The sequence below is a fragment of the Ursus maritimus genome, unplaced genomic scaffold (assembly GCF_017311325.1).
Source record: "Ursus maritimus isolate PB19 unplaced genomic scaffold, ASM1731132v1 scaffold_1, whole genome shotgun sequence".
NCBI classification, from domain to species: Eukaryota; Metazoa; Chordata; class Mammalia; order Carnivora; family Ursidae; genus Ursus; species Ursus maritimus.
This window is the reverse complement of record NW_024423343.1, coordinates 52,633,443-52,658,500: the sequence shown is the minus strand read 5'-3', so window position 1 is coordinate 52,658,500 and position 25,058 is coordinate 52,633,443. Positions and strand designations below refer to the sequence as shown.

Genomic DNA, 25,058 nt, shown 5'->3' with positions numbered 1-25,058 from the left:
TCTTTCTTTCTCATTTCCATCCAGATCTAAACCCACTCCTGATACACTCACCAAATGTGCTCATAAAAACAACCTGCCCTAGCAAGCTGGTTAAGAGGAGGGGGTCTAGGGCCCATGCACTTGGTTTCAAATTCCAACTCTGCCACTAACTGGCTGTGTGACTTCTTGCAAGTTACTTAGCCTCTTTGTGTCTCAGTTATTTATAGAAAGAGAACATTAATAGTTCAATGGTCCCTTCCTTATCTGCAGATTTGTTTTCTGTGGTTTTGGTTACCCGTGATCAACCATGGTCTGGAAGATGACTCTCCTTCTGACATATCATCAGAAGGTCAGTAGCAGCCTAACACTACGTCACAATGCCTACAGCATGCACCACCGCATCTCATCATGCAGACATTTATCATCTCACTTCATCACATCAAGAAAGGTGAATACACTATAATAAGAAATTTTGAGAAAGAGAAATCACATTCACGTAACTTTCGTTACAGTATATTGTTACAATTGTTCCATTTAATTATTAGTGATCACTGTTAATCTCTTACTATGCCTAATTTATAAATTAAATTTTATCACAGGTATGTATGTATAGGAAAAGACATATATATATATGTGTGTGTGTATATATGTATATATATATATATATATATATATATATATATATATATAGTTTGGTATTCTCCGTAGTTTCAGGCATCTACTGGGGGGACATACACCCCATGGATCAGGGAGTCTACCCTTGTGTGTCTTGTAGAGCTGCTGTGAGGATTAATGACAGAGTGTTTCTAAGCCTCTTGGCACAGAGCCTGGCACATGGAGGACTCTCAATTTTCAGAAAAGTGAGCTATTGTTATTATTAATAATGTCACCTTTTATTTAGGGTTCTGCTTGGTGAACCACCAAGGTCATAAATGAAAGAGAATTCAGGTACTCAATTTTTTTTCCAGAAAAGAAAAAAGGAACATGACAGATTCAATGTTCATGATTTAAAAGGGAGAAAGAAACCCCACAGAGGTGCTGGGCTATGAAAAACATTGAGAATTAAGCTCTGTTTTTTCTTTTGTCCTTTCTTTCTCCCCTTCTCAGAAACTCATAGGGAAAAAAAAAAAAAAAAGCTTTCACATCTTCAGGTCCTCAGGCTCAGAATATGGACTCACTTCTGGATGAGCAATGCTGTATTCAGAATCACTTGGTGACCAAAATTCAATAGATCCTTTTAAGCCATGTCATAATGCAGGAAAACATCAGAAGCAGGAAAAAAAAATCGTGCAACTTATTTTTTTTTAAGAGTTCTGGAAACTGTGAAAAGCTTGTTACACTGAGGAAGAAATAGACTTACTCACCTACAGGAGTCTACTTGGCTGATTAAGGCTTGTCCCTTTTGCAAAGCATCAGCTGTGCAGTCTTTAATTTCTCTGTGTAATTCCTCATGCCTTGCTGCCAAGACAGGCAGACTTAAACCCTCTGATTTAAGGAGCTTAAGGTAAGCTTCAACTCTCCCAAGTACATCAAATGCCTGCCAAAGAAAACATACTTTCATTTTCTGCTTTTCTAGTTTAAAATCTACATTGATGTGTACATGAAATACTAGAGATTAAACCAGCCTATTCAATTTATTAGTTTGATCATAACCAAAACCAACAACCTTAGTCTGAGAAAACAGCTGTGTAGTTTTAAGGCTTCATTTAGGGAAACTGATCATAGCTTAGCTCAACATAGATAAATGTCAACATCATAAAATTAGCAAAAGAGTTTACATTGAGAATGTACCTATACAACACAGTTATAACTGTATAGAATTTGGAGAGCCAGGCTTACTTTTTGCACATTTTGTACTATATACAAATAATGGATGAGATATTTTAAAAATATTATGCAGACTTTCACAACCTGAACGTCTCTGTGATGCTCTTAAAAGGAAATTGCCTAGCAAATTGCACTTTGAACTGGAATCATTATAGAGAAATATTCAAGAATTACCCCTTGTCTTTCCAAATATAAGACCTTCTCCCTGCTGTATCCAAGACATCTATCTGTCTACAAAGATTATAATTTGGTCTGAAGCTGTGCAAAGACTAAGACCAAGGTAATATTTAGCTTCTGACACACAAAACAGGATTATGCAGAAAAAACATTGCTTTGCAAACTGAGATATTGTCTTAAGAGAAGTTTTTGGTTTTTTTTTTTTTAATTCCTTTATTTTCTTCCTTTGTTTAGCAGATCAACAGCCAACCGTGGAGGATCAAGTTTATGGAGTTAACAGAGAGTAAAGAGAAGCTGTCCTTTTGTCCATTAAGTCTTAGTTGGCATTAAGATGGAGGAGTATATGATATGAAAGCAGTAAAAGAGGGCCATGGTAATATGAGGAAAACAGAAGGAGAGCAAAGTGCAATGGTCTTCATAGGTGTCCTGAGAGCACATTTCAGACTTTGGGCCTGAAGAGCAGGAGCCGAATTAGGTAAGTTGAAGAAAAGCTGCATGGCAAGAGAGCTCTTGCCGTGTTGCCCTTTGGCACTCCTGGAAGAAGCCACTGAATGGGATGCTCCGTACAAGTCTGGAGAACACTCCTATCCCAGTAAACCTGATGGTGCCACAGTCAACAGGCGCCTTGAAAGCTAGCCTTCCTGGACTGGTGAGTTGGAAGCCAGTGAGCTTGGTAGGAGCCCACCAGGTGCAGTAGGAAGAGTCCACAGAAGACTCATAAGAAATGAAAGTGGACAGCCTTGTGGGTCTAGTTTCCACTGAGACCCGAAGAGGGACCAGAGGAGCAAGGCTGAGTTAATGCTGAGGGAACACAGCTTAAGCCAAAGGTAGAGGCGACAGCCATGGAGCTGTGTGAAACACAGCTGCACCTGGCTGCCATCTAAGGGAGTGAGTTTTAATGTCAGAATCAGAACTGGATAAAACTTGAATTTACAAATGAAATCTCTCCAACACTGTCCCATTACTTATATGTTGATATTCTGTAGTCCCATCAATTTCCTCATGTCTCCTGAATCTGTTCTTTCTGATCACTTAAAAGGTTTAACACAAAATCATTCCCCTTTATTTAGATAATAGGAAGTAATAATATCAACTCCAGTTTAATGAGAACTGACTTGTGCTCCTTCTATACTCTGTGTTTCATGTTTACCTTTCATTCAGCCAAAAACATTTTTGAATGTCTGCTGAGATTCAGGCACATTGTCCTGAATGGCTCTAGATGGAAGTGAGAAATGATCTCCATTGGATGACAGGGGAAACTGAGTCTCAGAGAGATTAAATAAATTGCATAAAGTGATACTTCTACTAAGTGGCAGATTTGGTCTCTATCCTCAATTTGCCTGGCCCTCAGGCCCCTGCTTTTAAACCCTGGCCCATGGAACCATGCGGCAAAAGATTACCAGGGGAAGCTTAAGAAGGAAGGGGCATTTTCAAGAAGCCCATTCATCTTAGGCGGAAAAAGTGAGATTTTGAAACTTAACTTTTTATAATTAAGTGTCTACCTTTCCTTCTTATAGGTGAGAAAAGATATGGAGAAAAGTTGAGTGATTTCTCTTACGCTGTATAGGACTGGAAAAGGAAGATAGTTTAATTAAAGAAACTTTGAACCTGAAGACTCTTCCTTATCTGATCTCACTCTTTTTTTCTGCAGTTGGCAATAGAGCCAAATGTGTCAAGGTGTTGATGTTAGAAAAGATTATTTGAATTACTTTCTCAATCTTTCCGTGACACATTGAAATACCTCTTGGCAATAGCCACTGTTCCTGGAATTTTGTTTTATATTTTAAATTTTTATTGCTTCTTTTGAATGGAGTCTCATGTTAATCAAAGTTTAGTTTTAAAGTTAGCCCCGAAAACAAAAATCTGGTGTAGTCAAAATTATCATGAACTCCTTTAAATCCTGCTTAAAATTTAGTAGGTGTGAACTATTGCTTATAGTAACACATATTCACCTTGAGGACTGGAGCCACCGAGCTCGACCAAAGGAAGAAATAAAGAGAAAGTGTATATATGTAGATGTCAGGGCATTTGCTTCTTTCTTCCTTTAAGATAATTCCCCCAATTCGTCATGTGAATGGGGGAAAGAATAAATTCCAAAGTGCTTTTTTTTCTTTTCTCTTGACTCCACTCTGTTTTAGTATTAAGCCACTATAACCTTAAATATATGAAAGTTAGGTCGTGAGGATGTACATGGAGTAAGCATTTAGAAAATATTTTCCCATAATTACTCTAAATCTTGATGGGACACATCTTTAAAAAGTCCCTGAGAAGAGCAGGACCACCTGCTGCCTGTCATTCACCCTGCTTGGGTCTTTCCTTCTGTGGCCCCAGGGAACAGCTGCTACTCTCATATCCTTGGGCATTGGTCTCTTCTTCATAGGAGTTAGATTCTAAAGCTGCACGTACGTTAAATGCATGTGTGAGGTGACTCTACCCCCTTCCTCAATGTTATCATAAAAGTATTATATATCAATAATGTGGGAATAAATCAAAGGGCTAAACAGTCACTAGAAGGAGGTGGTATATCAAGGACCAAGGTAACCCATTACTTAGAATCAAAATAGCCAAATTTTCTTCTAGAGTTTTTTCTCAGAAAGATCAAAGTGTTAGGAAAGCATTGACTTATGAATTGCTCTATGTATCACACTTGATAGAATTATGGCAGAAGAAAAGAGGTGAGTGGTTGCGTTCCGTCATTAGCTCAACAAATTCATTTGCAAATAAGATGAGCTGGATACTGTAAGAGAGCTTATTCTTTATCCTTAATCCTAACCTGACCCTAATGGGAATAATCTAAACCCACAGAAATGTTAAATTAATGATTTTAATGATTTAAGAGGAGTCCCTTTCAAAAAGATTATACTGTCTGTGATTGTCAGAATCCTATGCAAAACTCCTTTCTCTTATCCCCATGCAGAATTTGATGAGGAATCAACATAACAATTCCAGAATGATCTAAATTTCATTGCTCTCACTTAATCTATCCCCAGAATAGAACTGAAAGCTTTTCTATTTACCATAACTATAAGGAACCTGATATACCAGATCCAGCCTGGAAAGAATCTCTTTGTCTCACATATGGTATAGAACAGGTTATTTTTGGCAATGACACTATGACCCCCATATAAACTCCCTTGGAATTAATATTTCCTCATTAGTTTTCTCTTCACATCCCTCTTTTTCTTCAAAGCTGGTCAAATACAGGTTTTACGACTAGGGGCAAAAAGAATATAAGCACAAGGATAATATTTTCTCCCTCTCAGTTCCAGCCCTTCTTGACAATTTTATATTGTACCACCCAGTTCTTAGGCAGATGAGGAGACCAATCAGCTCTTTTGCCTAAGGAGTTGCTTGGGTTTTTTTTTTTTAAGATGCTAATAAAGATCTTTTCTTTTTTTCCATTGTTAAGATCCAAAACAGTCTGGACCAAACCAAATAGAGATGGTATCAGGACATGGCACATTTTACTCTCTTTAAAATATCTATGAGATTAATAAGTTAAGGAAGAACCATGAGTCATCCAGGATAATTATATCACTCTGTATCACAAAGATGCTTAATAAGTAGTATTGTTTGCTCCTAGACTAACTTATTGGAAGAGAATCAACATTAAAACAAAACAAAAAAAAAAACCTTGAACACAGCAGAACTTTGAAATTTTCCTTTCATGAGTTCCAAGGCTGGAGAATGAGTTTGGTTGGAACATTTATCACTACGGAGGACACAAAACTCAGCTTTTCATTAGAGTACCGAATCCCACTGTCTGCAGAGATTTCCTCTGGGTTCAGTTTACATCAAGACTGAAAGCTTCCATTTCCTTTCCTAAGCACCATCTGAGATAACTTCTTGTGGCTCCCCGTTTGGCAAGCTGATACTTGATTCAGGTCCTGCCCAATCTGCCCAGGCTTTCAAATACCAGAAGGGCAGAAGCCAAAGGGTGATGTGATTTTCAGCTCCCAGTATTTGCTGCTCCCTGCTGGTGCTCCCGCTCATTCCATGCCTCTCCAAGGTTGTCGCTGCTGGGCCCCAGAACTCCCTCCGCGTTACTAGTGTTAGAAGGTGGCTTTGTGGTGTTAATGAGAGATATGTAAAATCATAACTTCCTAAAACTGGTTTTGGCCTCACAATCTGAAAAGCTGAAAAAACATTGGAAAAGGAGTTTTTTTTTTTTTTTTTAAAGATTTTATTTATTTATTCTACAGAGAGAGAGACAGCCAGGGAGAGAGGGAACACAAGCAGGGGGAGTGGGAGAGGAAGAAGCAGGCTCATAGCGGAGGAGCCTGATGTGGGGCTCGATCCCATAACGCTGGGATTACGCCCTGAGCCGAAGGCAGACGCTTAACCGCTGTGCCACCCAGGCGCCCCGGAAAAGGAGTTTTGGATTGAAAATGGCATGTATCAACACGGAATGGAGGAAGTGTATGTATTGACAAACTCTTACTTTTTCCTGAGATAAGCCCATCTTTGAAATGGGTAAACTAGACCCATAAGTAGAACGCTAGCCAGCTAGTCATTGTTTATACTTTCTGGTTTCTTTTATCTAAATTGACCTTAATAGTTTTAGGATGATCTTGGGAATATTAACATTTCCCAAGGGAAGATGTCCCTTTACAATGTGTGAAGCATCTATTTTCGTTCATTTGTTCAACAAACATTTATTTAACTCTATGGAGCATGTATTCTGGTACATGCTGGGGATAGGAAAATGAACAAAGCATTTAAGTCACGTTAGAGTGGCTAGTACAGTATTAAATGCATATATAATGACAAAATAATGGCTGGAACGTAGCGAATGCTTAGCCCTTCTACGCACTAGTCCTGTATTAACTCATTTAGATAGCTCAATGACTCTGTGAGGTGCATACAATTATTATTTCTATTTTTCAGATAAAAAAAGCTGGATGCACAGGGAAGTTAAGTAAGTGCCTAAGGTTACAGAGCTAATAAATGTCTAAGAACAGATTCATACCTCAGCAGCCTGGCTCCAAAGTCTACTATATTATTTTAGAAAAGTGTCATCCTAACAAACATTTTTAAATTTTACTCAATACTCCACAATTCCATTTATTTATTTATACTCCACTCTATCCTGAAAAGATTTTGTATATTTATCGCCACTTGCAGGAACTTTTATTACTGAATGGTATTCCCTGAAGTAGATAAGGATTGTTAGACCTACTTTAGAAAAGAGAACACCCAGGCTCAAACTGTAAATTGACTTGTCACATGGCCAGTCATTTATTCGTTCATTCAGCAAAATTTGCTGAACATTAGGTGGCATGCAAAGATGTCTAAGACACAACCTCTCTCTAGGGAGCAAAGAGAAATACTATGAATAATGAAAAATAAGCAATTAATGCTGCCTGGAGACTTCTTGGAGGAGGTGGTATGGGTGATGGCAAATCTCTTCATATAGCATTACTGCCCTTCTCCACTGTGACACAGAGATTGAGTTGAAATTTGTGTTCCTCGTGTATTAAAGTAATTAAGCTCTCCTCTTCCAAAATGATCTCATACCAATGACCTTGGATCAATGTAATCTCTTATGAAAATGTAATGTAGTTGGACTTGAAACCCCACAATTTCTAATATTTCACTGCTTTCAATCATTCAAATAAGTATCGAGCATCTACTACCTGAAAGGCACTGTTCTAGGTGTTCTGTTCTGGTGAATGCAAAGTAAAATAGACATGTTTCTTGCCCTCAAGGAATTTTAATTTGGCAAAGGAAAAGAAATCTACCCAGAAATGTCTACGATACAAAGAAGAATGTATTTAATACCAATGGAGAGATGCAAGAGTTTAATATTTTACGTGGAAGGGAAACCAACAAATACACTCATAACTCACTTAGAAGTCCCTTGATAGCTTTATAGAGAAGGATACTCATGAGTGACAATACAACTGAGTGTCTTTATTATAAGACTAATTAAATATGGGCTGCGTTGTGGGCTCTCGTGATAAATGTAAGATGTTTAACGTATTTGTTGTTTTTGGTAAGTTTTCTATTATATATACATAAATAATTTTATGGCCATAGTTTAGTCATATTTATCGAATATTTGCTGTGATTTAAATAGCTTATCCTTTGTTAAAAATAGAGCTACCCTATGACCCAACAATTGCATGAATAGGTATTTACCCCAAAGATACAGATGTAGTGAAAAGAAGGGGCGCATGTATCCCAGTGTTTATAGTAGCAATGTCCACAATAGCCAAACTGTGGAAGGAGGCAAGATGCCCTTCAGCAAATGAATGGATAAAGAATATGTGGTTCATATATACAATGGAATATTACTCAGCCATCAGAAAGGATGAATACCCACTATTTGCATCAACATCAATGGAACTGGAGGGGATTATGCTAAGTGAAATAAATCAAACAGAGAAAGACAATTATCATATGGTTTTACTCATACATGGAACATAAGGAATAGCTCAGAGGAACGTAGGGGACAGGAGGGAAAACTGAAGGGGGAGAAATCAGAGAGGCAGATGAACCATGAGAGACAACGGACTCCAGGAAACGATCTGAGGGTTTCAGAGGGGAAGAGGGTAGGGGGATGGGGTAGCCGGGTGATGGGTATTAAGGAGGGCGCGTGTTGTGATGAGCACTGTGTGTTATATGCAACTAATCATTGAACACTACATCAAAAAATAATGATGTACTATACAATGGCTAACTGAACATAATAAAAAAATTAAAAATAAATAAAAATAAATAGCCTATCCTTGAGTTCTAAAACCAAAGGTGTCTAAACCATTCTCTCAGAGGGAATACAGGAGGAGAGTAAATTAAAACACCATTTTCTTCTATATCACGAGGTTTGCCTCATCATGATTTAAGTCCTTAATATCTCTTCATATTAAGGATATGTTCAGCCTAAGAAACTTCTCCTTTTAAGGAAAACATTTTATGTATGTATGTATTTATTTATTTGAGAGAGAGAGAGAGAGAGAGAGAGAGAGCATAAGCAGGGGAAGGGACAGAGAGAGAGGAGAGAGAGAATCCCAAGCAGACTCTGCACTAAGTGCAGAGCCTGACTCAGGGCTCGATCTCAAGACCATGAGATCATGACCTGAGCTGAAATCAAGAGTTGGACACTTAACTAACTGAGCCACCCAGGCGCCCCAACATAGAAACTTCTTAGCATGCTATTCAAGATCTTCCTGATCTCCTGACTTCTCCTATCACTTGTCTGTCATCATTCTGGGCTTCCACTCTACATTCTTGACAAAATGAATTACCTTAGGCTCCCCAAACAAGGCACTACTCTGAACCACTCAGTCCACCCCCAACTCCTTCTTGCCCCAGCTTTTCATATTTAGCTCAATGTGCATCTCCTCTAGAGAAGTCTTCCTTGACTTTTTTCCTGGTCCTCTCCTCTGTGTTCCCTAATGCTCTACGCTCACTCCAAAAGTTCTGGGCTTTTCCCAAAGCACACAGAACTTCTGTTCCTTGCCTCTCCTCCACACTAGACTGAGAGAGTCTTGAAGGCAAGGATTGTATCTTTAATTGCTTTAGCTAAAGTACATATATGATACATGAAAACATCAGGTATACAGCACATTAGTCAAATGGAAATGTAGAAGAATGGAGGGAGTTTTTTAAAAAAAAGATGCTTTAGTTCTTTATAAGAGAAAGGGAAGTTGTTCTAGAAAAGAAAAATCTGAGACAGGCTGCCTAAGAATTACGGAACTGGAAATATCAAGGAAAGTGATGTCCACTGACAGCTTAATTTCATGAATTCATTTATATCATCTTAACAAATTCCCTTGGATAATATTTATTAGGTCCTCTACTTGGACATTCTTCAATCTGTACAACAACTTCTACTTAATTGTTTTCCACATCTGGGTTAAAATGTATCTATTTTGAAAATGCGAGAATAGATTATATATAAATAAAAAAAGTACTGAACTCCATCCTTAATTATTTTGTTTTTATCTGAAACAATTATGTTGCTGTAGGCATAACTGGTTTGCATTGCTGTAAATATCTTGAAAAAGCAACAGTATATTTTCAGAAGACATGACACTTTCAGCAGTGATGGCAGAAGCAGGAGAAGCTATGACAATCATTACATTTCAAACTGCTTTTGGTGTGTTGCTCTAGCTGCCCCAGATTTTGCTCTACCTTTGCTTTTAGGTTGACCACCCAAAAACCACACCATGTAGATTTGTCCTCAGTCTTCACAGCTTGCTTTCCCCAAAGAAATCATGTGCCTGAGAATGGGAAGCATGGGATATGAAACTTTATGACCAATCAGCCATGTGTTACAGCGTCAGGTTCAATCATTGCGGTCATATAAATATAGGCTCACATTGTTCTGCCCTTGAAACATATATATTTATCTGTTTGGTTCGAATCACATTCTCTAAACAATGATAAATAATTTTTGGGTGATCGACACATCTTACCCAACTCCTTTTTTGTGAACTTGCTAGAAATATAATAAATAAGATTATCTATAATAAAGATGAAAATTTGGGGGGATCCAGATGAGTTACTATAATAGGTGCTATGTTCACATTTCATTCCATGTCCTAATAACTTTTAGCAACATCTGGTAATTAGAGAAACTCTTCTTCTATCAGCTATCATCCCACATTGACAATCAACCCTTCTTATATTTGTTGCTAAGTGATTTAGCAGTAACCTCGCCAACACAGTAGATAACTCTAAAACGGAAAAGAAGGATCTCAGGTTCTTAAGTTAATGGCTCAATCTCCACTTGAATCCAGTGGCTGGTTTGTGACCCCGTCGGTAGCAACATTCTGAGGTCCTGTGTGCTAACATCGCCACCTACTGTTCACTCCAGGTACAAACTGCCAGACCTCAAGCCAAAGCTCTAGACACTATAAGAAAAGACTCTTGAGCCTTGGGTAATCATCAACCCCAAGCAGGATTAAAAGGTAATCAATTTCACTCCTGAATCCACAGAGCAAAGGCAGTGGGGCAGTCTTGTCAATGTGGATAATTAGGTGATAATTATATTTTATTGAATTTCACCAATTGAAAATATATTCTAGCTTTTTTTGGTATGTTTTGTTCTCTGCTGTATCCCCGAAATTTACAACAGTATCTGACACACAGAAATTCTTCAGGAAAAATATACTCAAGAAATGAATCCTTAAAGAAGGGTAGTTATTCACCACACTACTTACTTAGAGACTTCACTAAAAGAAATTATTATTACTTTTTTCTAGTAAATAAGAATATCCGTATCTAAAATTGATAAAGAGGGGAATGATTAAGATGAAGGGAAAGGGGGGGAAAGGGAGAATTTCCAGATGCTTGCAACAAAACACCAGCAACATATGATAAAAATCCAGATTAAAAAAAGAAATATATGCGATATGGAAGCATTAACAATAGTCCATTCTGAAGATGAGATTATGACATCCTTTTTATTTTAACAAAATTTTAAAAAAGTGAAAGGTGTATTTTTAAAATCATATACTTCACTTTTTACTGAGCAAATACTCCAGCTGTCACATTCAGTCATTCATATATTACTCATGATACTAGCATATTTTCTCATGCTGGTATTTGGCACAAATATCGAAGGGGAATATTGACCTAGCTTTAACAAATTTAGAGTAAGAGGTTGTTTGCTGAACAAATAATTCACTTATCAAGAATGTAATTGGTTTTCAAAGCAAATATCGTTTTTCAAAGCACTGACTTCCTCTTTCTTTCACGGTGCTGTATGCGTTGGGAGAGTCACTAGTGCTCCTGCCCATCATTACTGGTGTGTCAAGACTGCCTACCACTGACCTCTCTTTATCTGGGCCGTTTCTCAGTGTTGGGTTTGCAGCCAGCAGCCTTCAGGGCTGAGGAAATGTCTCCTTCTGAGACAAAGAGCAGGCTGGATTATTGTTTGCGATCCAACAGAAGATGCCCCAAGCTTAGGGTTCCTCTCCTGGAACACCACCTGCTGCACATGCTGTCACCCAGTAGGGCCTATTTTCATTGCCCCCCCCAACCCCCAGGATTGGGACTTGGGAAACTGATACAACATGTTGACATTTCGATTCTTGTTTTTATGAGTCATAAAGTCTTTTAGAACTGACACAGAAGTCACACGCGTGCCTTTTGTGAACATCCACAAAACTTTGGTAAATTAGCGTGTTAGCTTGAAATTTGGGTAAAATTTCAGATGCCTCATAGTTCTTGACAACATGACTTCATCTAGGGATAGGGATGCTCACAATTAGAAAAATCCAGTACACTCAAGGTACAGTGAAGTGAATTTTTTAAAAATTTATTTGAGACAGAGAGAGAGAGAAAGAGAGAGCAAGGGGTGGGAAGGGGGAGAGGGAGAGGGAGAAGCAGGCTCTCCACTGAGCAAGGAGCCTGATGTGGGACTTGATCCCAGGACCCTGGGATCATGACCTGAGCTGAAGGCAGACGCTTAACTGACTGAGCACTCAGGCACCCCAGTAAAGTGAATTTTTAAAAGGAAAATTCAGTGCTTCAGAGATAATAAAAATCAAAAATACCTCTTACGTAGTGTAAGTGGAATTTTCAGACTAGAAAAAAAATTTTTAAGGGATTTTTAAATTATATTAATGTTTAAATCCAGCTCTGTATTTTAACTAGGGTTATTTATATGTGTTATGCCAAAAGTTGGGCAAAATGGTGAGAATTTTAAAAAACATGCAGAATCCACAATATAAATAAAAGAGAAAAATACCACTTACAAGTCTAAGAAAGAGTTTCCTTCTTTAATTTAAATAGATTTACCCACTACATTATTTCATAATTTATTGCTTCTTAATAATATGATAAATATTTCATTTCAAAAGTCATGATTTAAGATCCACTTTCTACACTCTGGCTTCTATTTTTGCTGAGGTAAAAGTATCTATCACCTTCTCACATTGATTCTTAAATTTGGAGTTAAAAATTACTTCCTTGATGCTTTGAAAAGGGAGAACAAATTCTAAACCTTTCTAAGTGCCGCTTAGCTATAGAGAATGCTATAGTGTGGATAATATAGAACGGATAAATCCCAACGAAACTAGTTATAATTTAAATGCCATGGCATTTCAAATAATGAAACAAGGAATCTAGAAGTCAAGTCTTGGGGGTTAAGAAATATAACTTCTTAGGATTCGACCTGAATTGCTATATGAATTTGAGAAAGTAACCACTCCGTTTCTTTTTTCTTTTCTTTTCTTTTTTTTTTTTTTTACTATTACTATTACAAGAGATGTAATTCTTTTTCCCTCAAGGCCCAGAAATAATGTGAAGAAAGTCTCCCTGGGAAGTTACCAGATAATGAGAACAGAGAAAGCAAGAGCAAGAGAGTAAGAATTAAGGAGAGAGGGAAACACTGCAGAGCTGAAACTATAGGGTTGGTTCATTCTGGAAGTGTTGTTTTATTACAGCAACGTGTTCTATAACCGTCTTCCTTAGAAACAGCTTTAACTGACTGACAGATGACCCACTCCTTGTGTAGAACGAGGGTGTAATGTACGTTAGAAAGTCTCTTAGTTGAAAACAGGACTGTTGAAGAGGAACTTACCTAGCACCCTACCATTTACTTAGTTCAACAGCTCCAGTAACATGCGCTCTCTCTTTTCTTAAAACAAAGAAACCCCAAACAAATGATTTGCCCGATATTTCCTTAACACTTTTTTTTTTTACTGTAATTCTGGCACCTCTATTTTGGAATTCTAGTATTCATCCTTTTCAAGTTTCCTATAAGTAAGGAAGGTCAAAATAAAGTAACTATTTTAATATATACCAGGACGTTGTATTCAGATTGTTGATATCATGACTTTAAATCACAATATACCTGCCTTCTGGGAGTTACCCACTCATTTCCTGTCACATTGTCCAGTTTCAAAAACATCAGTGATATTTAAGGTATTAAACAATTCCAACTGGGCAGTTGAAGGTGTATATGAGCTTGGAAAATGTAGAAGAAATTTTCACATAATATCACCAGCTTCAGTTATACAACTGAGGTAAACATGCAGACATTACCACTCACTAAGAACCCCCTGCCACAACCAAATGAGTCAACCAGGAGAAGCTGAGCAAGCACTTCTCCAACTCCAGAAGACCTGGAGATGGTCCAAAGCAAGATTTCCCCTTGGCTGACTTTGAAAAGCAAGATCAAGGCAGGCCAGTCAGGAAGAGGCTCTGCTTCTAGCCTTATGGTTTGCATGCAGAAGGCTTGCAACATTCATGTATCTTTACCTGATAAATGAAAGAGAAGTTTTCAAAGGGAAACTTTTTTTTTCAGTAAAAGTTTCAAGGTGTTTTTTCACCTTGATATATTTCATGATAATTCCCTTACTCTATGAGAAACACTGCAGTGTTGGCACAAGTGTCCCCCTCAAACGGATCGATGAAACTCGATGAAACTTTCATGGGGATTTCTTTTTACATGTCAAAACATAGCGTCCCCTCGTTTTGAGAACCAAATAATGGCCCTGATAGGAATACATTTTAAAAGCTCATTTTCGCTGCTGTTAATTTTGAAACTTCATGTGGAATCTAGACTTCTGTGATATGCTCCAGCCTACTGAAGTAATGAGTCTCTTACTGGTCTGCCCTGATTACCTAAAATTACCAACGTGAACTCACACTGACCTTATTAGCGCTGCTAAAAAAACCATTTGCCTTTTTTAACCAAGTTTTCCTTTCTGCCATGAGCCGACCGCATTCTCCTTGAAGCTGATGCAGTTTCTGGTTAGAGAGCTGTAGATGCTCTTTCTCCACGTAGCCCTTGGACAGCAGAATCCCAAGTGCGTCACTCTTCAGCTTCTCAATGGCGGAATTCCATTCCTACAAGAGATCACTCCAGTTTATTTTACACATCTTCCCCTTCGTAAACTCTGATAAGACTCGCAGAACATTTCGATCTGTTGAATGTATCAGAAACCTGTCACTATATTTTCAAATCATGATGAAGTAAATGCTACATTCCAGGTTTGAGTACCAAGATGTAGATAAAAAAAGAGAAGGACAAAGGGAAAGAGGCTAGACAGGGAGTGGGATGATAGCGGGAAAGGTCAGGGCAGTTGGGGTGTGTGATTGATGGAGTGTCCTGTTGCCCCAAACACAGGCCACTTCCCCTTCCATTAATACTGTCTGAAAACATACCCCAAAATAGTCAACAGCGTTTTTCAGTCTCTTACTTATTGTGACCTGTTTTCATTCATTTAAATGTAGGAAGTCTATCTCCCACAATTCAGTCTCATTGCCAAGGTGGGCAAATGTGTACAAGAAAGGAAGGGAAATCTCATATTTTATGCCTGTTGTTTTCATATGTGCCTACACTTAGAACTGAAATTAAGATCTGTTATTGTCCACAAAATTAATAGCTGTTATTGTGCAGTATTCCCTACTTCCTGACCTGAGTCTCTCCTCTCAATACTTCATTCTTAGTGGTATATAAACATTTCAGGAAAAGAAAAGAGGTAGCTTTTTACTTTCTGTTACATGAAGAAGAAAAACAGTAAGTAGAGAAGAACGAAAATAAATTTGCAGTAAACCGAACATATTAACAATTTATTGAAAAGGAAATTTAAATTTCTTGCAGAAGAACTGAAGCCAGATTCAGCTTCATAAAATAATGCTTATCTCTAGCATGACAGTCTTTTGAGTGGATTTTCTGGTACTCATCTCAGCTGAGACTGAGCAGTACGCATAGGCTGTTTGTTACAGCATCAGAAATTTAGCGCCAAATTTCAAAAATTACAGTCTGACTCCATCCTGGCTTGTTCCCCAGGGCAAAATGTCCTGTTATTAAGTTACATTTGTTATATTATACTGTGCAAAATAAGTATAATTTTAGTGCAATTTACCACTACTATTTCCATTCATTCATTTCAGCAGACATACTAAATGCTATGCACCTAGCACCATGCTAGGATAGATGGCTTGTAGAATACAAAGGAAGAATAAAATGTAGTTCTTTCCTTTAGTAATCTAAAACTGCTATTTTACATCACTTTCATATATACTTACATTATCAGCTGTATGAAATACATGCTGGTCCTATAAACACATCCTGATGACTCAACTAATGGAAAGAGCGAATGTGTGATTCTTCAGCCTGACTACATCAACGGCGGCCGTGCGGAAGAGCGCTATCATGGTTGATCATACGCTCTGCCTTCTGAGAGAATGACCAAAAGTAGTGGGAGGGTTGTTAAAATAAAAAACAAATGGAGACCAGCCCTAAAAATTGCCTGCACAGACAAAAACAGTTTAGTCATACAAACAAAGCTTAATTTAGCTTATTTTGTGAGACTGACTTGACCTGGGTCATTTCTTGTTTATGCCTCTGGAAATTACAAGCAAAGCTCGAACCTTTCCCAAGGTTGATATGAGGTAACCACTGACCAATTCCCTATCATTTAAGAAAATTCTAATATTATAACCAATAATTGTGAAGAGTAAGCAGTCCCTGCTTCCTCACTGCAAAGGCTGCTTTATAATAATATACCCCTGAGCCTTGTTCCATGTTTCGGGGTGAGTGCTGTGGTTTGCAAACTGTCTTTTTGGTGTGTGCACAATAAACTTTTACTAATTACTACTTTGGCGAGTCATTGGCTTTACTTTCTTTATTTATGAACTTTTGACACTCCAGATTTCTCAGTGAGTGCAAAATCAATATTCTTAGGCATGAATATGGGCTATGTGATTTCTCAAGATCCTTCATTTTTTAAAGAGCTATTAGGCCCCCACTTAAAGACAGCTAATATGTGCCATGACATTCTTTCGTAAAGCACTGTAAATATCCCTCCCACTTAAAAACTATTATCTTAACCTTATCAGGAAAGAGCAAATGTTTTTAAAGCAGTACCATTTCTGGCACATGTAATCGGCATTCACTAAACGTTAGTCCCCCTTTACATTCCATCAATTTTATCGTGGTTCACTAGCTCCCCAAAATTTGTTCTTTATGGGAATTTCTGTTTCTCGGCTCTAAAATAATGGTAGTGGGACGCCTGGGTGGCTCAGGTTAAGCGTCTGTCTTCGGCTCAGGTCATGATCCCAGGGTCCTGGGATGGAGTCCTGCATCGGGCTCCTTGCTCAGTGGGGAACCTGCTTCTCCCTCTGCCTGCCATTCCCCCCGCTTGTGCACGTTCTCTCTCTCTCTCTGACAAATAAATAAGATCTTTTAAAAATAAATAAATAAAATAAAATAATGGTAGTGAAAGGGTTCTCCAAATGTTATTGACCAGTGTTATATATTGATCAGTATTATGGGATAAACAAAATAAAGCAGGTTTCTTTACTGCTGGCCTTCTCAGAAGCCTTCATATGTTAATGTGCTTTGAGACTCTTAGCTGAAAACGTGGTTTGAAATATACTGGGCAAACTGTTTTGACCATGAAACCATGCGTTTACTGACTATCTCGGGGACCAATGCTCCAGTTGGAACAATATTGGGAAATTCTGTTCTTGTGGCTAAAAGCAGATCAGTCACCTAGGAGTTTACCTGCTTTCACAAGACTGTCTGTCTCTTTCCTCTTTTGTTTTGTCTCTATCCCTCCAGCTACCCAACTAGTCCACTTTCTATTTTTTGTACCCATTCTCTCACTTTCTGTTAAGATCCGTGGGGTATGAATCCTCAATGGACTCAAGTGAAGAAATGCTTAATGTGTTAAAATAGAATAAAGCAGGTAATTCTTTCAAAAAAATTATCATTGACCAGAATCTTCTTACTCATTAGCGGAAGACCATTTAACAAAGAACCTGGGGAAGACCTAGAGAGCTAGGGTGAAGGAAATGGAAAAAGAGTTAGGACATGGAAAAACAGGTTATGGCCATTATGTGCTCAGCCTGAACAACACGAAGCCCTAAGGTGTAGGTATCCTAATCGTCTGCAAGATAGTACTGATTTTTCTTTCTGTATGCTAAGCACTGTGCTAAATGCTTTACACGTATCATCTCATTCACTCTTCACCACATCCCTATAAGGTAGGAACTGTTATTATCCTCATTTTACAGATGGGGTAATCAAGGTTTAGAGGAATTAAGAACTTGCCCAAATTCTCAACACTAGTAAGTGAAAGAGCCAGAATTCAAACTCAGGTAGTTTAACCCTAGACCCCATTTCTCAATCAGTATACTGACCTCAGCACTTCAGAAAGAAGAGGTGATGGAAAGTGTTTTTTACAGCATAGAAAGATTAAACCTATTGGCTTAGAATTACGGAGGTGAAAGTTCTATGAAACCTGAATAAGGCCTTGGAAATGAGAAATCTTATAGGACCCTGAGATTTTTTGGTTTAGAATCAGAAGTTTCATTATTTCTAAATAAACAATGCTGTTACATATAGAACTGAGAATTTACAGCCCAAACTCAAGCTTAATTTTGCTTAGTGAGTGGACCAAAATAATAAAACTCTTCTCTATGAATTTCTCGAGAAGGGAAATACCTGTTCTCTAACGGTGTTCATAAATCTGCCTTTAGCATAAATTTTGCAAACATCATTAAAGAAAGACCTCTGGAGTGGAGCCAAATCTTTGAAAACACACTTCAACTCTGTGCTTCACATCACGTTTATAAAAAGTGGGCTATGACCTTGCAAGGAAGCTGTAAAGGACCATTTTGTGGCTCGTATCTTTTCTTATTCTCCATCCTCAGTCTTCTTAATTGCATTTCACATGAACTCTGTGGGTATTAAATGAAGTTGGGTCCATTCAATATTTCTATTCAATCTTCTCAGAAAATTGGTTCTGTTTTCTTTGGGCAATCCATGGGTAGTTTCTGATGCGTTTCTGTAACATTCTGATGATGTATTTCCCCAGTCATTTTTCTTTGGAGATGCGTCCACTATTTTATTTTAACATAAAATGTTCCAGAGTCATCAGAATCCATCAAACTATTTTTAAAAACTTAGCTGTCACTGTTGTCAGGGCTGACAGAACCCAATGGAGAAAATCGCGGTCCGTTTTCTCTAGCCGTTGCTGCCTGCCTGCTAAGTGTTAAGCCTCTGACTGAGTTTCAGTCACTGCAATAAAATATTTCCAGTACCTATCTCTACCAGCTGAAAGCCAAAGCCTGCCATTTCCTTGGCTTTTCAGCCTTGACTGAGATATGTGCATATGTCTGACCGAGTAAAACGTGTGGAACTGTGTGCTCCTGGGCTCGGGGTGTCTCCTCAGGTCACTCCATTTTTTTATTTTTCACTCTCAGTGGTTACCCTTTGACATGACGCCTTTCACTGTTCCATCTGCTGAGGAAACTGAGCTTCTGTTGGATCCCTCGATTGAAAGGGTACTTTTAAGAGGATTAGTGTTGATAGACAAGAAGGTGAAAACGATTTCTTCGGTCTTTTCTATACTCCCAGGTTATCTCTTCAAATGAAGTTATGGATTGGCATAAAAATTATCCAGCAGGTAGTTTCAAAAAGTAGAAAGTAGAAAGATTAGCTATTTGAAAAAAAACAATAGCATCATAATATGTTTAATAAGCTTTTATTCACAGGAAAACTTCACTGTAGATGAGGGGGTGTAATGACCCAACGCCATGTGGTAAATTATTTTCACTATAAACTTGACTTCAGAATGTAATTTTTAAGTGGGGGAAGATGGACAAGAAAGAATAAAGGACATATTTATAAACTACTAAGAAAATATCAGCTGTGGAGATGACGGGCCCAAATCACATCTGGCCGAAGCATGTGTGGAACTCATGTATAGTCCGCATAGCATGGCTATTTCCTAGGACATCTCATTAGACACAGTCCATTTCTTGTTCAGTCTCTAAATCTACAGTCCCATTTGGTTCAGCACCAAGGAGAATTAACTCATTGACACAAAATCATGCAATTGTACATGATTGCATTAACAGCTGGTACAAACAAAATAAACCTGGCAATTTTAATCAGAGAATATTTTAAAGTCTGTTTTGAGCAGGAATTTCTTTTTAGAGGAAATTTTTAAGCTTTTAAAGAGTGGCAGTGAGCCCCTAAAGAGCTGAAACTCTGATTACGCCGAGTTGGATTGCAAACTGGGCCACAGTTCCCTCTCCTGCTCTGTTACCAGGCATTTCTACACTGACCTACACAAAAGCAAGGATCTTACTAGAGAGCTGGGTCCCATCCCACTATTGGATAGTGCAGAGTTCAGTGTCCACAGGCCGTTTGAACTTGGCCCTCACTGTGATGCATTTCCGCAAAGGCACTGATTGCAAACAGGAAGAACTGCGATTTTGTGTCAGTTAAGATAAAAGAAGTGTGGTGTTTCACCTCCCAGCCATTAGGCAGAGAATCATAGCTACTGAACCAGGGAGAGCTTGTGGGTAAGAGCAGAGAACTGGAGCTAGAAATACACTTTTTATTCCAAACTTTGTAAGTGGTCTCAAGCAGGGTATTTTGCTTCTCCAAGCCTTACTTCCCTGCAGTGCAATGGCAGCCACCACCACACATACGCATCCGCTTCTCTAGTGAATCACCTATAAACTGAGAGATGAGTTAGCTGTGCTTCAAATTCCCAGATTTTAGGACCTACCAAAATTTGGGGTTTTAGCTGTATTTCCCATTCCTATTGGGATTGGGACTGACAGACTATAGTGGAAATGACAGATCAAAATAATTTTTGAGTAATAGTTGTTTTCTTTTTTCTCTGCCCATTCAAGTATTCCAAACGTCACAGGGAAAACCATGGCTTGGAAGTTTCTTGTTTCCCTTATTCTGTTCAATACATGGCCACCAAGTGGAGCTTGTTGTTCGGCTACTCAGAACAGGGTGCTTTGCTGTTAATACTGAAGCAAATGGATGTGCGGTGGAATAAATTTTTAAAATAAAATAAAATCTTAACAAATTGTACTTAAGAGCAAATCTTCAAAATAATGATTAGAGCAACAATACATTTATTTTTTCTTCCTTAGTTCAACATAGTTTTTGGATGAAGATTTAATTACATGAGAAGTCAGGGAGACATTTTCTGAAGATTTGTGTTTTCCAAGAATTATTATTATTATTTGCTATCTTGTCCTTGTTGTTTTTTTTAGATTTCTTGTTCCTCTTAATCACATTTTCTTTGAGTTAAATAAGTAAGGAGCAGAGCCAGATTTGTGGGCATTGATGTTTCCATTTTTAATAAAAATTAATAAAGTCTAGCTGGCCAGATTATTTGCATCTAACACAATTTGCCTGCAGATTGTGCCACTAGCTGACTAGGTGGTCCCGGTTTATATTAATGTTTTCAGAAGCCGTATTGTTTAATTTTCTAGAGCGTGTGTTGGAGATTCCTTCAGAATCTCAACATATAATTCAACTGTGGAGGGAATTATTAGGTTTGGATGTTCACCTCTTGTGAGGATTCTCCTAAATGAAATAGATTAAGTTGGGAAATGGGGGGAAAATCCATATATATTACATCCATAATGAACATCAGATATAGACTAGAACAATGGCTCTTAAATCTGGCTGACTATCAGTATCTCCTAGAAAAAATTTTAAAACACGCTTTCTCACACCTACCCTATATTCATTGAATCATGATTGGTAGGGTGGAAGAAGATGTATTTTTAAAAAATCTGTGGCATTTTATTTGAAATCGGGAACAAACAAATAATACTTATGATCTGTCAAATTTTGGAACTGGACCAGAATATTCCAAAATATTGAATGACTAGGTAACAATAGACCTATAAGAGTTTCTGTGTAATCATACCAATAAATGAGAAAGAATGATTATATAATAAAAGTGGTTTTAACCTTGCAACTTAAAGCTAACTTGACTCTATAAAATTACATTTTACATTAATGACTCCCAAATCTAAAATTTAACTTCTGTTTTTTTAATTACTTCATTCATTCAATAAGTATTGTGTAAGGCTGTGGAAGATACAATGACAAATAAAATATTTACCTTACACTCCTTAAATGATTAATACACCAATCCATCATGAATTTAAAACAGCCCTGCTGCAATGTTGAACATCATTAGTCTTAATTCATAAAGAAGAAATCAAGGCATTTCTTTCTACTTTGTACATTCTTCATGTTATTGTGTCAGGCAAAGTTGCCACTGATTTAAAAAGGGAAGCAGAAAGTTGGGAAAAAAAGAAAAGAAAAAGAAAAAAGCTGAGAGAAAGTACAAAACTCATCCAGTTTACTTCCCAAATTCTTCTATACATCTATATGGTTATCATTAACAGTCCTTACAAACTTTTTATAACCATATTTGTAATACGTATATTCTTTATTATAAGAAAAGCCCTTACTCTAATGATGTGGAAGAAATTACTTTTCTTCTAACAAAATCTAGTCAAAGCTAGAATTTCTTCAACTCATCTCCCTTTATTTTGGTTTTCAGCTAATCACTATGTATATGCATGGGATTCTCTCTCCATACTTTCTATATTCAATAATCTATGAATCAGCAGCAAATGATACTGGGATAGACACTTCATAACTCTCCCATACGGAAAATGGTCTAATCTAAAAAGCATTATGTGACTAATCTTAAGAACATCTAACTAATACAACATAGATCATTGTAAGTGCAAATGGAAAACAAAACAGTATTCAGTGGAAGAAAAAAATAAATTCTGATTTGGGAATCTGGGGAGACCTTTTATAGGATCTTAATTATGGGTGAGACCTTCAACTGATGAGTGTAATGTGGGATTGGGGAGAAGGCAAGGGCTGGTTTGAGCAGAAAAGACAGTGTGAGCAAGAGCACGTGGGCAAGGGTGTTTGTTATTATTACCAAGGAGATGAGAAGTATGATCCTAGATCATAAGAAGATAGAACTATTCAATTTAGAAAATTAATAAGTATTTCTCATAGGAAATGATGTCTGAGCTGAGACCTAAAACAAAAGGGTGGGAGTTACCTAGGCAGAAGAGGAGTGGAGGTGGGGTGGGGAGTGAAGAGTGAGCCCATGGGCAAACATCTAAAAGAAAGCTAGTCACTACCAGATAGATAAGAGTGGCCCTAATCAAAGACATAGATTTATGAATAGCACTTTTTAGAGAGAATTGTTGAAAGCAAAGCACTACTCACTAAAAAGCAGTGTGATAAATGAGAATAGGAGAGCGCTAAGGGCAAAATAGAGGGATGAGCCCAGACTCATGTAATGGCTGGAGAATGGGAAGTTCATACCAGAGAAAGAAATAGGAGAAGAAATTATACAAGCAAACCAGGAGGGTTTTTACTAAGAATTGTACATGACAATCAAATGCAATGAATTGTTCTCAATTTGAGACAATTTGAAAACATTTGAAAATGAACAACAGGGGCACCTGGGTGGCTCAGTCAGTTAAGTGTCTGTCTTCAGCTCAGGTCATGATCTCAGGGACCTGGGATTGAGTCCCACATCAGGCTCCTTGCTCAGCAGGGAGTCTGCTTGTCCTTATCCCTCTGCTCCTCCCCCTGCTTGTGCTCTCTCTTGCTCTCACTCTCTCTCTCTAATAAATAAATGAAATCTTAAAAAAAAAAAAAAGAAAATGAACAACAGAGCAGAAAATACTATTGTGTCAATGTTAAAGTTATTGAGTGTAAAACCAGAATACAGCCGTAGGAGAAACCATCCTTGTCATTAGGATATCTGTTGAAATATTTAGGGTGAAAATACATGACGTTCGCAACTTATTTTGAAATGATTCAAGACAAATTATGTGTGTGTGTGTATGTGTGTGTATATATATGTGTGTGTGTGTATATGTATATATATATACATATATATGTATATATACACACACACACACACACACACATATAAATACATACCAAGAGAGAAAGGAAATGTCAGAAAATTTTAAAACTGATGAAATCTATTTGGGCTTTCATTGTACTATTCTTTCAAATTTGCTGTGTGGAGTTTCCAAATTAAAAGTTAAGGAAGAATAGGGGTGCCTGGGTGGCTCAGCTGATTAAGCGGCCGACTCTTGATTTCAGCTCAGGTCATGATCTCGGGGTCCTGGGATCAAACTCCATGCTCAGTGGGGAGTTTGTTTGAGGATTTCTCACCTCTCCCTCTGTCTCCCCCCACCTTCTCTTAAATAAATAAATAAATAAATCTTTTAAATGTTAAGGAAGAAGAGTTAATACAGTTAATAATAGAAAGTTAAGGAAAAAAGAAAAAGAAACTAAAAAAAAAACTACAAAAACTCAATTTTTGAAAGCAATAGGAAAGGTCAATTATTGAGGGTAGTTTAAATAAATACATCCATACAGTGGAATACTCTGTAGCAAAAGCATCAGAACTCTGCCTATGTACTAACATAGAAGAATAAACAAGTAATAAAAACAAGATGCAGAAGGGTGAGCTTAGTAGGCCACTAATGAGGTAAGGAAGGGACAAAATAAGAATATATAGTTGTATTTGTTTAGATAACATAAAGAAACTGGGCAGATAATAAAAAACTAATAACAGTGGTTACTTTTGACACTAGGGAGGGGGATTAGGTAGGTGAAAACAGAAATATTATATTTTAGGTTTTTCTATGCCCCTTTAATATTTTTTAACAATGGCAATATATTGGTCAAAAAGTAAATTAAATGCATTGAAAAACAAACAAATGCAATTCACCAAATAAATAAAATAAAAGAGAAACAGCATATGATAATCTCAGTAAATGCAAAAGAGGCATCAATAATATTCAGTGTCCATTCATGATTCTTTTTTTAAATCCAAAATGTAATAAAGGACAGATGAAAAAACCAAACTAAAACAAAAAAATTTAAAAATTAAGAAACATCATACTTAATGATAAAGCATTTGAATCTTTCTATTTAAAGTCAGGAACAAAACAAAAATTCCCTCTACCACTGCCTCAACGAAACTGAAAAAGAAGAAAAAATTGAAACCTCTCGATTCACAATGCAGTGAAAATTTCCATGTTACAAGCGCCAGGTTTACAGAGAACTCACCCTATCCACACTATTTGTGCCTGCATTCCCATCAATGCCCTATTACCATCATAAGATGTGCTAGATTTCAGCTTTAGAAGATAAAGTGGTGTTTGGGACCAAAGGGTATTACGTTAACTGAAGTACGCCAGACAGAGAGAGACAAATACCCCATGACTCCACTTACATCTGGCATCTAAAAAAAACAAAACAAATGAATAAACAAACTACGGAA

At 37.5% G+C, this 25,058-nt stretch overlaps 1 protein-coding gene across 1 annotated transcript in view; it reads right to left on the bottom strand.

Annotated features, from left to right (window-relative positions):
* Positions 1-25,058, bottom strand: part of CCDC141 (coiled-coil domain containing 141) — a 181,367-nt gene that overhangs the window by 68,179 nt on the left and 88,130 nt on the right. Inside the window, exons 7-8 of the mRNA XM_008687200.2 lie at positions 14,593-14,787; positions 1,344-1,516 (exon numbers count right to left, since the gene is read on the bottom strand). Coding sequence (XP_008685422.2) covers positions 1,344-1,516; positions 14,593-14,787 — 368 coding nt within the window. The remainder of the gene's footprint in view (positions 1-1,343; positions 1,517-14,592; positions 14,788-25,058) is intronic.